The following is an 18,257-nucleotide window of genomic DNA, read 5'->3' as shown; positions in this document are numbered from 1 at the left end:
GGGATCACATCATTAAGAGAATGATCTGATTGACATGACCCATTCCATTAGCTTAGCACCCGATCGTTTAGTATGTTGCTATTGCTTTCTTCATGACTTATACATGTTCCTATAACTATGAGATTATGCAACTCCCGTTTACCGGAGGAACACTTTGGGTACTACCAAACGTCACAACGTAACTGGGTGATTATAAAGGAGTACTACAGGTGTCTCCAAAGGTACATGTTGGGTTGGCGTATTTCGAGATTAGGTTTTGTCACTCCGATTGTCGGAGAGGTATCTCTGGGCCCTCTCGGTAATGCACATCACTTAAGCCTTGCAAGCATTGCAACTAATGAGTTAGTTGCGGGATGATGTATTACAGAACGAGTAAAGAGACTTGCCGGCAACGAGATTGAACTAGGTATTGGAATACCGACAATCGAATCTCGGGCAAGTAACATACCGATGACAAAGGGAACGACGTATGTTGTTATGCGGTCTGACCGATAAAGATCTTCGTAGAATATGTAGGAGCCAATATGGGCATCCAGGTCCCGCTATTGGTTATTGACCGGAGACGTGTCTCGATCATGTCTACATTGTTCTCGAACCCGTAGGGTCCGCATGCTTAAGGTTGCGATGACAGTTATATTATGAGTTTATGAATTTTGATGTACCGAAGGTTGTTCGGAGTCCCGGATGTGATCACGGACATGACGAGGAGTCTCAAAATGGTCGAGACATAAAGATTGATATATTGGAAGCCTATGTTTGGATATCGGAAGTGTTCCGGGTGAAATCAGGATTTTTACCGGAGTACCGGGAGGTTACCGGAACCCCCCGGGAGCTATATGGGCCATGATGGGCCTTAGTGGAAAAGAGAAGAGGCAGCCCCTCATGGGCCGCGCGCCCCTCCCCTCCCTTGGTCCGAATAGGACAAGGAGAGGGGGCCGGCCCCTCTCTCTCTTTTCCCCCCTCCGCGAATCCTATTCCAACTAGGATTGGGGGGGGGGAATCCTACTCCCAGAGGGAGTAGGACTCTCCTGGTGCGCCCTCCTTGGCCGGCCAGCCTCCCCCCTTTTGGTCCTTTATATACTGAGGCAGAGGCACCCTAGAACACACAAGTTGATCCACGCGATCTTTTCCTTAGCCGTGTGCGGCGCCCCCAGCCACCATAGTCCTTGATAATATTGTAGCGGAGTTTAGGCGAAGCCCTGCTGCAGTAGTACATCAAGATCGTTACCACGCCGTCGTGCTGACGGAACTCTTCCCCGACACTTTGCTGGATCGGAGTCCGGGGATCGTCATCGAGCTGAACGTGTGCTAAAACTCGGAGGTGCCGTAGTTTCGGTGCTTGATCGGTCGGGCCGCGAAGACGTACGACTACATCAACCAAACGCTTCCGTTGTCGATCTACTAGGTATGTAGATCACACTCCCCCCTCTCGTTGCTATGCATCACATGATCTTGCGTGTGCGTAGGAATTTTTTTGAAATTACTATGTTCCCCAACAGTGGCATCCGAGCCTAGGTTTTATATGTTGATGTTATATGCACGAGTAGAACACAAGTGAGTTGTGGGCGATATAAGTCATACTGCCTACCAGCATGTCATACTTTGGTTCGGCGGTATTGTTGGATGAAGCGGCCTAGACCGACATTACGCGTACACTTACGCGAGACCGGTTCTCCCGACGTGCTTTGCACAGAGGTGGCTTGTGGGTGACAGTTTCTCCAACTTTAGTTGAACCAAGTGTGGCTACGCCCGGTCCTTGCGAAGGTTAAAACGGAGTCAAATTGACAAACTATCGTTGTGGTTTTGATGCGTAGGTGAGATTGGTTCTTACTTAAGCCCGTAGCAGCCACGTAAAACTTGCAACAACAAAGTAGAGGACGTCTAACTTGTTTTTGCAGGGCATGTTGTGATGTGATATGGTCAAGACATGATGCTGAATTTTATTGTATGAGATGATCATGTTTTGTAACCGAGTTATCGGCAACCGGCATGAGCCATATGGTTGTCGCTTTATTGTATGCAATGCAATCGCGATGTAATGCTTTACTTTATTACTAAACGATAGCGATAGTCGTGGAAGCACAAGCTTGGCGAGACGACAACGATGCTACGATGGAGATCAAGGTGTCACGCCGATGACGATGGTGATCACGACGGTGCTTCGGAGATGGAGATCACAAGCACAAGATGATGATGGCCATATCATATCACTTATATTGATTGCATGTGTTGTTTATATTTTATGCATCTTATCTTGCTTTGATTGACGGTAGCATTATAAGATGATCTCTCACTAAATTATCAAGAAGTGTTCTCCCTGAGTATGCACCGTTGTGAAAGTTCTTCGTGCTGAGACACCACGTGATGATTGGGTGTGATAGGTTCTACGTTCAAATACAACGGGTGCAAAACAGTTGCACACGCGGAATACTCAGGTTATACTTGACGAGCCAAGCATATACAGATATGGCCTCGGAACATGGAGACCGAAAGGTCGAGCGTGAATCATATAGTAGATATGATCAACATAGTGATGTTCACCAGTGAAACTACTCCATCTCACGTGATGATCGGACATGGTTTAGTTGATTTGGATCACGTGATCACTTAGAGGATTAGAGGGATGTCTATCTAAGTGGGATTTCTTAAGTAATATGATTAAATTGAACTTAAATTTATCATGAACTTAGTACTGGTAGTATTTTGCAAATTATGTTGTAGATCAATAGCTCACGTTGTTGCTTCCCTGTGTTTATTTTGATATGTTCCTAGAGAAAATTGTGTTGAAAGATGTTAGTAGCAATGATGCGGATTGGATCCGTAATCTGAGGTTTATCCTCATTGCTGCACAGAAGAATTATGTCCTTGATGCACCGCTAGGTGACAGACCTATTGCAGGAGCAGATGCAGACGTTATGAACGTTTGGCTAGATCAATATGATGACTACTTGATAGTTTAGTGCACCATGCTTAATGGCTTAGAATCGGGACTTCAAAGACGTTTTGAACGTCATGGAGCATATGAGATGTTCCAGGAGTTGAAGTTAATATTTCAAGCAAATACCTGAGTTGAGAGATATGAAGTCTCCAACAAGTTCTATAGCTAAAAGATGGAGGAGAATCGCTCAACTAGTGAGCATGTGCCCAGATTGTCTGAGTACTACAATCGCTTGAATCAAGTGGGAGTTAATCTTCCAGATAAGATAGTGATTGAAAGAATTCTCTAGTCACCATCACCAAGTTAGTAGAACTTCGTGATGAACTATAATATGCAAGGGATGACAAAAATAATTCCCAAGCTCTTCGTGATGCTGAAATCGATGAAGGTAGAAATCAAGAAAAACATCAAGTGTTGATGGTTAACAAGACCACTAGTTTCAAGAAAAGGGCAAAGGGAAGAAGGGGAACTTCAAGAAGAACGGCAAGCAAGTTGCTGCTCAAGTGAAGAAGCCCAAGTCTAGTCCTAAGCCTGAGACTAAGTGCTTCTACTGCAAAGGGACTGGTCACTAGAAGCGGAACTACCCCAAGTGATTGGCGGATAAGAAGGATGGCAAAGTGAACATAAGTATATTTGATATACATCTTATTGATGTGTACTTTACTAGTGTTTATAGCAACCCCTCAGTATTTGATACTAGTTCAGTTGCTAAGATTAGTAACTCGAAACGGGAGTTGTAGAATAAACAGAGACTAGTTAAGGGTGAAGTGACGATGTGTGTTGGAAGTGGTTCCAAGATTGATATGATCATCATCGCACACTCCCTATAATTTCGGGATTAGTGTTGAACCTAAATAAGTGTTATTTTGTGTTTGCGTTCAGCATGAATATGATTTGATCATGTTTATTGTAACACGGTTATTCATTTAAGTAAGAGAATAAATTGTTGTTCTGTTTACATGAATAAAACCTTATATGGTTACACACCCAATGAAAATAGTTCGTTGGATCTCGATCGTAGTGATACACATAATCATAATATTGAAACCAAAAGATGCAAAGTTAATAATGATAGTGCAACTTATTTATGGCACTGCCGTTTAGGTCATATTGGTGTAAAGCGCATGAAGAAACTCCATGCTGATGGGCTTTTGGAATCACTTGATTATGAATCAGTTGATGCTTACGAACCATGCCTCATGGGCAAGATGACTAAGACTCCGTTCTTCGGAACAATGGAGCGAGCAACAGATTTGTTGGAAATCATACATACTGATGTATGTGGTTTGATGAATATTGAGGCTCGCGACAGGTATCATTATTTTCTGATCTTCACAGATGATTTGAGCAGATATGAGTATATCTACTTGATGAAACATAAGTCTGAAACATTTGAAAAGTTCAAAGAATTTCAGAGTGAAGTGAAAAATCATCGTAACAAGAAAATAAAGTTTCTACGATCTGATCGTAGAGAAGAGTATTTGAGTTACGAGTTTGGCTTTCAGTTAAAAACAATGTGAAATAGTTTCACTACTCACGCCACCTGGAACACCACAATGTAATGGTGTGTCCGAACGTCATAACCGTACTTTATTAGATATGGTGCGATCTATGATGTCTCTTACCGATCTACCACTATCGTTTTGGGGTTATGCATTAGAGACAGCTGCATTCACGTTAAATAGGGCACCATCTAAATCCGTTGAGACGACACCGTATGAACTATGGTTTGGCAAGAAACCTAAGCTGTTGTTTCTTAAAGTTTGAGGTTGCAATGCTTATGTGAAAAAGTTTCAACCCGATAAGCTCAAACCCAAATCGGAGAAATTTGTCTTCATAGGATATCCAAAGGAAACTATTGGATACACCTTCTATCACAGACCCGAAGGTAAGACTTTTGTTGCTAAATTCGGAAACTTTCTAGAGAAGGAGTTTCTCTCGAAAGAAGTGAGTGGGAGGAAAGTAGAAAACTTGATAAGGTAATTGTACCTTCTCCCTTATTGGAAAGTAGTTCATCACAGAAATTTGTTCTTGTGACTACTACACCAATTAGTGAGGAAGATAATGATGATGATCATGTAACTTCAGATCAAGTTACTACCGAATCTCGTAGGTAAACCAGAGTAAGATCCGCACTAGAGTGGTACGGTAATCCTGTTCTGGAAGTCATGTTACTAGACCATGACGAACTTGCGAACTATGAGGAAGCGATGATGAGCCCAGATTCCGCGAAATGGTTTGAGGCCATGAAATCTGAGATATGATCCATGTATGAGAACAAAGTATGGACTTTGATGGATTTGCCCGATGATTGGCAAGCCATAAAAATAAATGGATCTTCAAGAGGAAGACGGACGCTGATAGTAGTGTTATTATCTACAAAGCTAGAATTGTCACAAAAGGTTTTTCGACAAGTTCAAGGTGTTGACTACGATGAGAGATTCTCACTCGTATATATGCTTAAGTCTGTCCGAATCATGTTAGCAATTGCCGCATTTTATGAAATCTGGCAAATGGATAAACAAAACTGAATTCCTTAATGGATTTATTGAAGAAGAGTTGTATACGATGCAACTAGAAGGTTTTGTCAAATCCGAAAGGTACTAACAAAATGTGCAAGCTCCAGCGATCCATCTGTGAGCTGGTGCAAGCATCTCGGAGTTGGAATATACGCTTTGATGAGTTGATCAAAGCATATAGTTTTATACAGACTTGTGGTGAAGCCTGTATTTGCAAGAAAGTGAGTGGGAGCACTACGGCATTTCTGATAAGTATATGTGAATGACATATTGTTGATCGGAAATAATGTAGAATTATTCTGTAAAGCATAAAGGAGTGTTTGAAAGGAGTTTTTCAAAGAAAGACTTCGGTGAAGCTGCTTACATATTGAGCTTCAAGATCTATAGAGATAGATCAAGACGCTTGATAAGTTTTTCAAATGAGTACATACCTTGACAAGATTTTGAAGTAATTCAAAATGGAGCAGTCAAAGAAAGAGTTCTTGCCTGTATTACAAGGTGTGAAGTTGAGTAAGACTCAAAGCCCGACCATGGCAGAAGATAGAAAGAGAATGAAAGTCATTCCCTATGCCTTGGCCATAGGTTCTATAAAGTATATCATGCTGTGTACCAGATCTATTGTATACCCTGCACTGATTTGGCAAGGGAGTACAATAGTGATCTAGGAGTAGATCACTGGACAACGGTCAGAATTATCCTTAGTGAAATAAGGATATGTTTCTCGATTATGGACGTGACAAAAAGGGTTCGTCGTTAAGGGTTACGTCGATGCAAGTTTTGACACTAAGCTAGATGAATCTAAGTCTCAATCTAGATACATATTGAAAGTGGGAGCAATTAGCTAGAGTAGCTCCGTGCAGAGCATTGTTGACATAAATATTTGCAAAATACTTACGGATCGGAATATAACAGACCCGGTGACTAAAATTATCTCACAAGCAAAACATGATCACACCTTAGTACTCTTTGGGTGTTAATCACATAGCGATGTGAACTAGATTACTGACTCTAGTAAACCCTTTGGGTGTTGGTCACATATCGATGTGGACTATGGGTGTTAATCACATGGTGATGTGAACTATTGCTATTAAATCACATGGCGATGTGAACTAGATTATTGACTCTAGTACAAGTGGGAGACTGAAGGAAATATGCCCTAGAGGCAATAATAAAGTTATTATTTATTTCCTTATAATCATGATAAATGTTTATTATTCATGCTAGAATTGTATTAACCGGAAACATAATACATGTGTGAATACATAGACAAACAAAGTGTCACTAGTATGCCTCTACTTGACTAGCTCGTTAATCAAAGATGGTTATGTTTCCTGACCATGAACAATGAGTTGTTATTTGATTAACGGGATCACATCATTAAGAGAATGATCTGATTGACATGACCCATTCCATTAGCTTAGCACCGATCGTTTAGTATGTTGCTATTGCTTTCTTCATGACTTATACATGTTCCTATAACTATGAGATTATGCAACTCCCGTTTACCGGAGGAACACTTTGGGTACTACCAAACGTCACAACGTAACTGGGTGATTATAAAGGAGTACTACAGGTGTCTCCAAAGGTACATGTTGGGTTGACGTATTTCGAGATTAGGTTTTGTCACTCCGATTATCGGAGAGGTATCTCTGGGCCCTCTCGGTAATGCACATCACTTAAGCCTTGCAAGCATTGCAACTAATGAGTTAGTTGCGGGATGATGTATTACAAAACGAGTAAAGAGACTTGCCGGCAACGAGATTGAACTAGGTATTGGAATACCGACGATCGAATCTCGGGCAAGTAACATACCGATGACAAAGGGAACGACGTATGTTGTTATGCGGTCTGACCGATAAAGATCTTCGTAGAATATGTAGGAGCCAATATGGGCATCCAGGTCCCGCTATTGGTTATTGACCGGAGACGTGTCTCGATCATGTCTACATTGTTCTCGAACCCGTAGGGTCCGCATGCTTAAGGTTACGATGACAGTTATATTATGAGTTTATGCATTTTGATGTACCGAAGGTTGTTCGGAGTCCCGGATGTGATCACGGACATGACGAGGAGTCTCAAAATGGTCGAGACATAAAGATTGATATATTGGAAGCCTATGTTTGGATATCGGAAGTGTTCCGGGTGAAATCAGGATTTTTACCGGAGTACCGGGAGGTTACCGGAACCCCCCGGGAGCTATATGGGCCATGATGGGTCTTAGTGGAAAAGAGAAGAGGCAGCCCCTCATGGGCCGCGCGCCCCTCCCCTCCCTTGGTCCGAATAGGACAAGGAGAGGGGGCCGGCCCCTCTCTCTATTTTCCCCCCTCCGCGAATCCTATTCCAACTAGGATTGGGGGGGGGGGAATCCTACTCCCAGAGGGAGTAGGACTCTCCTGGCGCGCCTCCTTGGCCGGCCAGCCTCCCCCCTTTTGGTCCGTTATATACTGAAGCAGAGGCACCCTAGAACACACAAGTTGATCCACGTGATCTTTTCCTTAGCCATGTGCGGCGCCCCCAGCCACCATAGTCCTCGATAATATTGTAGTGGAGTTTAGGCGAAGCCCTGCTGCAGTAGTACATCAAGATCATCACCACGCCGTCGTGCTGACGGAACTCCTCCCCGACACTTTGCTGGATCGGAGTCCGGGGATTGTCATCGAGCTGAACGTGTGCTAAAACTCGGAGGTGCCGTAGTTTCGGTGCTTGATCGGTCGGGCCGCGAAGACGTACGACTACATCAACCAAACGCTTCCATTGTCGATCTACTAGGTATGTAGATCACACTCCCCCCTCTCGTTGTTATGCATCACATGATCTTGCGTGTGCGTAGGAATTTTTTTGAAATTACTACGTTCCCCAACAGCGGGGACTAGCCTATTCACTGGTACTAGTATTAGACTTAATAATTATCTGGCCATTAGCAAGGATATGGGCTAAGCTCCTACTGTCAAGCCCGAAACGATTTTGCAAGAAAGCAACATGGGCCAAGGCTGCACGTACGCATCCACCGTCGTATGGACATCACGTACTCTTTAATCGATCGACGCACACGCACGCACTCACGCGCTAAGGCGACTTCCTTCCTAGACTCTATCGTCCGCGCCGACGTTGCACGCATCGTGCTAGGGCTTCGTTGTCGTCGGGCCGCCAGGCGTCGCGGCGTCGCCGATTGGTAATTAGCGAAGCTGCCGTTTGCCGGGCATCAAATCTGAGTAAGATTCTACTACAAGTCTACGGACTATGATCTGTCGGCCGGCTGCAAAACAGACTACCATCTGCGGAGGTATTGTCAGATTGACTACACACCTTGACACCAATTGATCAACTGTTTTGTACTTAGTAGTAGTACATTTTGTAACCTGCCAGATCAACTACATGTTACATATTGCCTTTTTTTGGGGGTTAGGTTACATATTTGCTTTGTTCTAATATGGGAATTGCATAGGTCATGAAGACGAAGAAACCATGGACAAGTAATTTGTTCAAGCCAATCGCTACAAACTATAACTTCACAGTTGAAGATGCAAATCCAACCGGGGAGATAGATCTCACAGAGCAACCTACTGCACATAATGTCCACAATCTTAGTTCAGTTGACATGTGAACATCTCAGCATAATGTCCGGGCCCAATCCCAGATCTCAAGGTATCACTACCGACAACTAGACTAGTAGCTACAGATTTTATTAAAATGCTTGCAAATTGTTGACTAGAGAAAAATAAATTAACCGATCAATGGGAAATACTCCCTTTGTAAACTAATATAAGAGCATTTAGATCACTATTTTAATTATCTAAACACTCTTATATTAGTTTACAGAGGGAGTATAATTTATTTATTTGTCATCAGGACCGCTTCATCATATTTGTTTTATCTTTCAACTTATTGTATGTTGCTTAGTAAAACAATAAAACCAAGTTGGTTTACTGAAAATGAAACCATATATCAATTTTATCATCTTTGAATAATAAAGATGAAGACTAGATAATTAAGTAGTTTGATTGGTCTGCTAGCAATTCATATATGTAAGACTTAATTATATATCTTGATAAAAATCATATATGATGAACTACATCATTATGTTCTTCGCCCCCCTATGCTCAAATCCTGGCTCCGCCCCTGACGATGAGATTTTCTCACTCGTATCGATACTTAAAAGTCTGTCCAAATCATGTTAGCAGTTGCCGCATTTTATGAAATCTGGCAAATGGATGTCAATACTGTATTCCTTAATGAATTTCTTAAATGAAGAGTTGTATATGATGCAACCAGAAGGTTTTGTCAATCCTAAAGGTACTACCAAAATGAGCAAGCTTCAGCGATCCATCTATGGACTGGTGCAAGCATCTCGGAGTTGGAATATATGCTTTGATAAAGTGATCAAAGCATATGGTTTTATACAGACTTGCGGTGAAGCCTATATTTACAAGAAAGTGAGTGTGAGCACTACAACATTTCTGATAAGTATATGTGAATAACATATTGTTAATAAAAAATAATGTAGAATTTTTTGGAAAGCATAAAGGAGTGTTTGAAAATAGTTTTTCAAAGAAAGACCTCGATGAAGCTACTTACACATTGAGCACCAAGATCTATAGAGATAGATCAAGACGCTTGATAAGTTTTTTTCAATGAGTACATACCTTGACAAGATTTTGAAGTAGTTCAAAATGGAACAGTCAAAGAAGGAGTTCTTGCCTGTGTTGCAAAGTTGAAGTTGAGTAAAGACTCAAAACACGACCACAACAGAAAATAGAAAGAGAATGAAAAGTCATTCCCTATGCCTCAGTCATAGGTTCTATAAAGTATGCTATGTTGTTTACCAGTCTTATTGTATACCTTAGCATCTTTCTGGCAAGAGAGTACAATGATCTAGGAGTAGATCACTGGACAACGGTCAAAATTATCCTTAGAGGACTAAAGAAATATTTCTCGGTTATGGAGGTGATAAAATAGTTCGTCGTAAAGAGTTACGTCGATGCAAGCTTTTTACGTCGATCTGGATACATATTGAAAGTGTGAGCAATTAGCTAGAATAGCTCCGTGCAGAGCATTGAAGACATAAAAATTTGTGAAATACATACGGATCTGAATGTTGCAGACCCATAGACTAAACTTCTCTCACAAGCAAAATATGATCACTCTTTGGGTGTTAATCACATAGCGATGTGAACTAGATTATTGACTCTAGGAAACCCTTTGGGTATTAATCACATGGAGATGTGAACTAATCACATAAAGATGTGGACTAGATTATTGACTCTAGTGCAAGTGGGAGACTGAAGGAAATATGCCCTAGAGACAATAATAAAGTTATTATTTATTTCCTTATTTCATGATAAATATTTATTGTTCATGCTAGAATTGTATTAATCGGAAACTTAGTACATGTGTGAATACATAGACAAACAGAATGTCACTAGTATGCCTCTACTTGACTAGCTCGTTGAATCAATGATGGTTATGTTTCCTAACCATAGACATGAGTTGTCATTTGATTAACGGGACCATATCATTAGAGAATGATGTCATTGACTTGACCCATCCGTTAGCTTAGCACGATGATCGTTTAGTTTGTTGCTATTGCTTTCTTCATGACTTATACATGTTCCTATGACTATGAGATTATGCAACTCCCGAGTGCCGGAGGAACACTTTGTGTGCTACCAAACGTCACAACGTAACTGGATGATTATAAAGGTGCTCTACAGGTGTCTCCGATGGTGCTCGTTGAGTTGGCATAGATCGAGATTAGGATTTGTCACTCCGATTGTCGGAGAGGTATCTCTGGGCCCTCTCGGCAATGCACATCACTATAAGCCTTGCAAGCAATGCAACTAATGAGTTAGTTGCGGGATGATGCATTACGGAAACGAGTAGAGAGACTTGCCGGTAACGATATTGAACTAGGTATTGAGATACCGGCAATCGAATCTCGGGCAAGTAACATATCGATGACAAAGGGAACAACGTATGTTGTTATGCGGTTTGACCGATAAATATCTTCGTAGAATATGTAAGAGCTAATATGAACATCCAGGTTCCGCTATTGGTTATTGAACGGAGACGTGTCTCGGTCATGTCTACATAGTTCTCGAACCCGTAGGGTCCGCACGCTTAACGTTCGGTGACGATCGGTATTATGAGTTTAAGTGATTTGATGTACTGAAGGTAGTTCGGAGTCCCGGATGAGATAGGGCACATGATGAGGAGTCTCGAAGTGGTCGAGACGTAAAGATCGATATATTGGACGACTATATTCGGATATCGAAAAGGTTCCAAGTGATTCGGATATTTTTCGGAGTACCAGGGAGTTACGAGAATACGGGGAAGAAGTATTGGGCCTCATGGGCCAAGTGGTGGAAGAGAGGAGGCAGGGCGCGCGGCCCCCCTAGCCCAAACCGAATTGGACTAGGGGGCCGACCCCCCTTTCCTCCTTTCCTCCCTCTCCTTCCTTCTTCCCTTCCCCCTTCCTTTCCTCCTCCTAGTAGGAGTAGGAAAGGGGTGTCCTACTCCTACTAGGAGGAGGACTCCTCCTCCTGGCGCGCCCTACAGGGGCCGGTCGGCTCCCCCTTGCTCCTTTATATACGGGGGCAGGGGGGCACCCTAGAACACACAAGTTGATCATTGATCCCTTAGCCGTGTGCGGTGTCCCCCTCCATCATAATCCACCTCGATCATATTGTAGCGGTGTTTAGGCGAAGCTCTGCGTCGGTAGCAACATCATCACCGTCATCACGTCGTCGTGCTGACGGAACTCTCCCGTGAAGCTCTGCTGGATCGGAGTTCGTGAGACGTCATCGAGCTGAACGTGTGCTGAACTCGGAGGTGCCGTGCGTTCGGTACTTGGATCGGTCGGATCGTGAAGACGTTCGACTACATCAACCGTGTTCTCATAACGCTTCCGCTTACGGTCTATGAGGGTACGTGGACGATACTCTTTCCTCTCGTTGCTATGCATCACCATGATGATCTTGCGTGTGCATAGGAATTTTTTTGAAATTACTACTTTTCCCAACAAGTTCCTGTAATCTTGATGGGCAGATGGGATAACCCATTTTCTGTACCAGGTTGGATTTGTGCATCATGCCTTTTGTTGTTATGTGTGGTAGTTTCGCTTTAGTTCCTCGTAGTTTGTAATACAATGTGATTTCTATTAATAGAAATCAGAGAGGGAGCTCTTTTTATAAATTAAAAAGTTGTCGCGCTTCACATGGAAAAAAATCTAAGGGCCGGTCCATTTTCTTATTCCTAGCTTCTTCCTCCTGCTGCCTTCAACGCCAACCGAATTGCCGGTCTCCTTGCTGCCCCACACCCTCTCCAAGCCGCCACCTCTACTGCTCTGCCGCAGCTCCTGGCCATCCCTCTAAGTTAGGCCCGGTTCGGAATCCCACCTGCTCCGCGAAATAGAAGGAGTTGTGGAGCCAGGAAACCGGCGCTCCACGTTTTTTCACTATAACTCCACCCGCTCCCGGAGTGAAGCTGTGGAGCGGAGGTAATCCGAACAGGGCGTTAATCATCCTCTCTGTCATAGACAACCCCCCATGACCCTGCCTGGCTGCATCACCCATCTCCGCATCATCATCTTGTCTTCCCAAAAAACTTGTAAATAGCAAACACAATTTCATATAAAATTTGCAAGAATTTCACGTAAATGCTCATGTACACTACATCAGAGGAGATTCAGACGTTCCTAAACCACTTCATACAATTGTACCGTATACTTAGGCCTCCTTTGATTTGTAGGAATTTTGTAGGATAGGATTGCTATAGGAATTTTTTTGATAGAGTTTGTAGGACCGGATTTCCTATGTAGGACTGGTCTCTATATATCCTACACATTTCAAAGAAAAAGAACACTAGCACAAACCTAATGGAAAAATCTCATTCTACGAATCAAATGGCATCTCTTTTCATATAGGACCTGACATGTATGCCACCTCATTTCATATGACTTTCCTATTTCTATCCTTTAGACCAGAGAAGACCTTCCATGAACGAGAACACAGGCAATGCATAACGTCGATAGGACATACCGCTCACAAATGTAAATATATCCACACATATATTATATGCCCGCAGGCAACATTCTATCATAGGTAGTAATGGTCTCCACACATATATATCACATGCCCACGGGCAACATTCTATCACAGGTAGTAATGGTCATAAACTAAAATCTGGATCAGACCAATGTTTCATACGGTACCTGCCAGATGACAGTCATTTAACAATATACTGTATATATAGTGGCCTCTAAAAGGGCGAGCAGACTCCATGTCAGTTTCAGTTCTCATGCTGCCTTTGACCCTTCATTCTCGGATGTGGGAGCGTTGTTCTCAGCCATGCTCATCTCTTGCAGCGTCGGTGGGTTGACAACGGTCATTGGAACAACACTGTTTTCTGCAAGTCGGCCTTTCCTTTCACGATGCTCCTGACAGTTCGCGCAGTAGTGGAAGCAGCAGTGGACTATGCAAGGATCGCATGGAGAGTTCTGGTGGAAGCAGAACAATATGTGGTGGTTAGCAAAAGGCCCGTAATACTGATGCACAAAAGTAGAAACCCAGCCCACTTATCAAATGCTAGACTTGACAACTAGTTAGAATTAGTGACCACAAAAAGATACTATACGTGAAAAGGTGGCCAAGCAAGAACTGATAAAATGATCTGATAATTCAATGATATAACCAGCTACCGCCAGTGGACAATGCCAAGCAAGAATGTCATGAGAGTGACCACATAACTTTAAAAATGCAAAGCTAAGGTTTACTTCTGGACTCCTGAATACCTGCTACAACTATCTCAGAGGGAGAATGCAATTGTGTAGTTCTTATAGTAGAAATAAATACAACTGTTTGTAGATGTTCTTATGAATGCGATTAATCATGACACATACAAAGAAACTGTGGAAGAGAGAAAGAAGTACCTCAAGATGATACTTCTTCTGAAGCTTTTCACGAATAATACCAGTATATTGAGAGCATATCCACCAACTGCAGACCAGGCCTTCACCAATCAGGATCGATGTGTCTGGGTCAACACCATGGAATATAGCCGTGAGAATTGCCAATGCAATGCCACCTTCAACGCAGACAGCATGGCAAGTGCAGGGTCTTGTCCATGGGATATCTTCTCTAAGGGCCTGAACATTTCGTCCAAACAACACACAGGGGCAGAATAGTCCAGTCCAGCCTAACACATTAAGAAGATCAGGCACATAAGAGGTTCAGAAGTATCTCGGAATATAGCAGTAGTACATATGAAAACTGTGCGGACTGAAGCATAAAGGTGCACACATCACAAACCCTATGATGACACAATTTGAAGGGCATAAAGAAGCATAAAGGAATTAGCCATTAGCTACAGCCTACAGAGCAATGCTATTCATTTAAGCTTTCGGGTTCCGGCCATGTATGCCGCAGTCATTTATGTGCTCAACAGTTTATCACAATTAACACTTATACTGGGAAAGTGTACCTGTAGAAGAATTTTCAAACAGATCAAGAAGAAAGACATCTCTAGATCGAAAGCATCATAATAAAAGTAAACGTTGCAACTAGTTTTTGCTTCTTTGAAACAATTTAGAATCCAAAACAATGATTAATTCTTTTCAATATGAGCTCATTATAACAGCGTGTTGATTTTGCAGAGAGCCCAAAAGAGCTAAAACCATAACTGACAGTTAGATGGAGAAGTGTGTACATCTTGAAGAACTTCCCAAATACAGAAAAAAGAAGGGTCAACTTTAACATTGAGAACATGATAATCAGAACCAAACGTTATGACTACTACTCCCTCCGTCCCATAATATAAGACATAGGCAGTACTCTTTATTTCTTTCAGACAGTGACCAGTGCCTAATCCTTCTCACATGAGCACTTCATCACAGGGCTAACTTTGCAAAGATAATAGAAGACTGAAAAATAATAGTACTACAAATTTGTGTACCATAAAGGCTTGCAATATGAAAAAAAAATGTATGTGAACAATTAATATTTCAAAATAAAACGTATAAAGATATGGTTTTTCATATACATCTGCTAAGAATATGGGAAAATGACGACCCAGGGAAACTATAAAACAAAATTAACAAGTACTCAATTTGGACTTCTAGGTAAAATAGCTCCTAAATGGAGGTCAGATACGCATCAGATTGGTCCACATTACAAATTTGAGTTACATGTGTAGTATAAGACATATATCAGCATCGGATTGGCACCAGTTTACAACTGAGTTTATATGTGCAGTGTAAAATATAAATCATGCCTTTCTCATAGACATTAGAAAAACACTGTATGTTTAGTCTACCATGGTTTGTTCGTTGATTAAGTTCACCGTGTTAATGGAAAAATGATAGAGAGGAAGGAAATTAAGATTTGCAGGGCATCTTTGTTTGAAAACTGTCTCAACTGGTAAAACGTAAAAAGGAGGTAACACAAAATTTCTGGCTGGCAACCACTCACTAAACTAATGTGGAAATATTTCACACTGCTATATAAGTATCAATACTGTCGTAGTTTGCAAATAAAATTTCCAAAGAAACATCTTTCATGCTTAAAAACAGTCTCTAACAAACACATGCAAAAAATGGGAAACAATATAAGCCTAAATGAAAAAAAATGAGGATGGGAGGTGTATGGGCCATCCTTGTCCAGCACCCATGTTGTTCCTCTTTTCTTACTAGAGATTCACTTGATGTACCTGCAAGGGATTTCACAATAAAAACCTGCGTGTGCTCCATACGCAGGACCGCTAAAGGATTTAAAACTGAAACACCTTGCCTCTATGGTAACACGTCAGTAACACTTCAATGCCATGGAAACAAACATCCAGTTGCTGAGTTGTGCAATGTGTGTGATAGCCACAAACCCTGAGCTGAACCACAGCAACACAATCCCATCCTGTGCAGATCCGCATGAAAGTTCCTGCCAACTCTGGCATTTCCAGGGGTATCAGGCTATCAGCATATCAAAACTATCACGATTTTTGAATGTGCGATCAGTCTAGGGTAGGAAGTAGCAAAATTAGATCGGCTAGGCAGTTGAAGGGGCAGACCAAATGCAAGGGCGAGAAGGAAATTCCACGTCACTTACAGCTCTCGGGGTCCTCAGCGCAACCGAAGATGCCGGTTGTCCACGGCTCGTCGGCCGGCGCCTGGTGGCCCTCAGGCAGCACCTGCCCACACTGGATGCACTTCATCCGCTCCAGCTATATAGTCACACCGCCCAAAATCAGATCGAACAAACAATCGCAGCAGCAGCAACTGGAAGAAAACGAGGATCGCGCGAGGAATGGCGAGACCGACCTGCGGGACGGCGACGGGCAGGTTGAGCTCGCCAGGGCGGATGTCCTCCACGCCGGGGCCGCAGGCGGAAGCGTCCTGGTCCTTGGTCAGCTTCACGTACTGCGACGGGTGGCTGCGCCGCGCCTCCGCCATTGCCGTCCTCTCCTCGCTTCGCTCCCGAGGGTTTTTGGGCTGCCGACGAAGGGGAGGGCTGCCCGGTGGGGAGTGGGGACGGGTGCGAGTGGTGGAGTGAGATCTGGCTCCCGACGGTCCACGGTCAGGTCAATGACTGTTCAGCCGAAGGGCATCACGCAAACGTGGCAAAATTTCATGTTTTGACTATTTTACCGAAGAAAATTGAGATTTGACCCTAGTTTAATTTTTTTAGATCTGACCTTTTCCTACCGTCAGGGCCACGGCGGTAACCTTGAACACCCTACCGCCCGCAGCCCTATACGCCCCCCCCCTACCATCACTGTCCCTGGCGGTAGGCTGTATAACCCTACAGCTGGGGATCCTGGCGGTAGGGTGCGAGCAGTTATACGGGCCGACGCCCCCGCCCCAGCCCCATCTCCCCCATTCCCCTCTCCTCCTAGTCACCAAGAACAGAGGAAGTTCCTCTCTCACCCTCTCTACTCCTCCCCTTGGATCTTCACCGTTTCTACACCGCTTTTGCGGATCAAGATGGCCCCGAAGAAAGAAAAATAAGCTCCTCCGATCCCTTCAATTACTTTTAGTTAAATAGTTTCCGATTCGACGCATTATTTGCTTCAAATCACCCCTATTCTTGAACTAAGATTGATTTTTTACCTAGTATTATTTTAGGTTTCTTTTAGATGTTCTCTAATCACTAGTGGTGTTGAATATGAACCACTCACTAGTTCGAATGATAGTGTGAAGATGAACCCTAGTTCATAATTTTTTGTTTAAAAAATGATGATATGATATGATGCATGTTGGAGGATTTTTTTTGATATATGATGTATGTGGATGTTATATGATGCAAGTAGTGGATGTTGTTAGAGGAAAAATGGTGAACCCTCAAGATGAACCCTAGTTCATAATTGTTTTTTGTTAAACAAAATTATGATTTGATGCTTTGTTGAATGTTGTTGAATGAAAGACGTTGGTTGTATATGATTCATTCGCATTGATGAATGTTGGTTGAATAAGTGATAAATGATGAAAATGATATGATTCATTTCAGTTAATATGGTTCATTTATACTTGGACTTGATATGTCTCATGTTTGTTCAAAATGATGAAAATGATATGATTCATGTCGGTTGAATATGATTCATTTATTTTTGGAGTTGATATGTTTCATGTTTGTTCAAAATGATACAAGTTGGTTGAAAATGACATCATTTCCAATTGTTATAGGCGGCCCCCTTGCGCCAGAAATCGACGTGAAGTACACCATGCTTGATCATGCTTTTGACAACGGTCACCGCGCCCGTTTTATGGAGAATGGAGTGGTAATGACTAACATAAATTTGTTGTATTGTTTATTATG

The 18,257-nt window shown here is 42.5% G+C and overlaps 1 protein-coding gene across 1 annotated transcript; it reads right to left on the bottom strand.

The window, feature by feature from the left end:
• Nucleotides 1-13,503: 13,503 nt before the first annotated feature.
• LOC119275933 (cell number regulator 6-like) lies at nt 13,504-16,996 on the bottom strand. The gene is made up of 4 exons (XM_037556872.1): nt 16,763-16,996; nt 16,551-16,665; nt 14,384-14,649; nt 13,504-13,951 (listed from the first exon to the last, which is right to left on the bottom strand). Exons 1-4 carry the CDS (start codon nt 16,892-16,894, stop codon nt 13,751-13,753), a joined length of 714 nt encoding a protein of 237 aa, XP_037412769.1. The 5' UTR covers nt 16,895-16,996; the 3' UTR covers nt 13,504-13,750.
• Between the last annotated feature and the right edge of the window lie 1,261 nt (nt 16,997-18,257).

The sequence above is a fragment of the Triticum dicoccoides genome, chromosome 1A (assembly GCF_002162155.2).
Source record: "Triticum dicoccoides isolate Atlit2015 ecotype Zavitan chromosome 1A, WEW_v2.0, whole genome shotgun sequence".
Lineage (NCBI taxonomy): Eukaryota > Viridiplantae > Streptophyta > Magnoliopsida > Poales > Poaceae > Triticum > Triticum dicoccoides.
This window is presented reverse-complemented; position numbering and strand designations above follow the sequence as displayed.

Bases quoted from the DNA above. Each gene is read 5' to 3' on its own strand.
- LOC119275933 (XM_037556872.1), bottom strand. From the start codon at position 16,894: ATGGCGGAGGCGCGGCGCAGCCACCCGTCGCAGTACGTGAAGCTGACC. The intron at 14,650-16,550 runs GTAAGTGACGTG...TTAATGTGTTAG, and splicing joins CGCTGAGGACCCCGAGAGCT to GCTGGACTGGACTATTCTGC. The intron at 13,952-14,383 runs GTACTTCTTTCT...TGCTTCCACCAG, and splicing joins AGAAGAAGTATCATCTTGAG to AACTCTCCATGCGATCCTTG.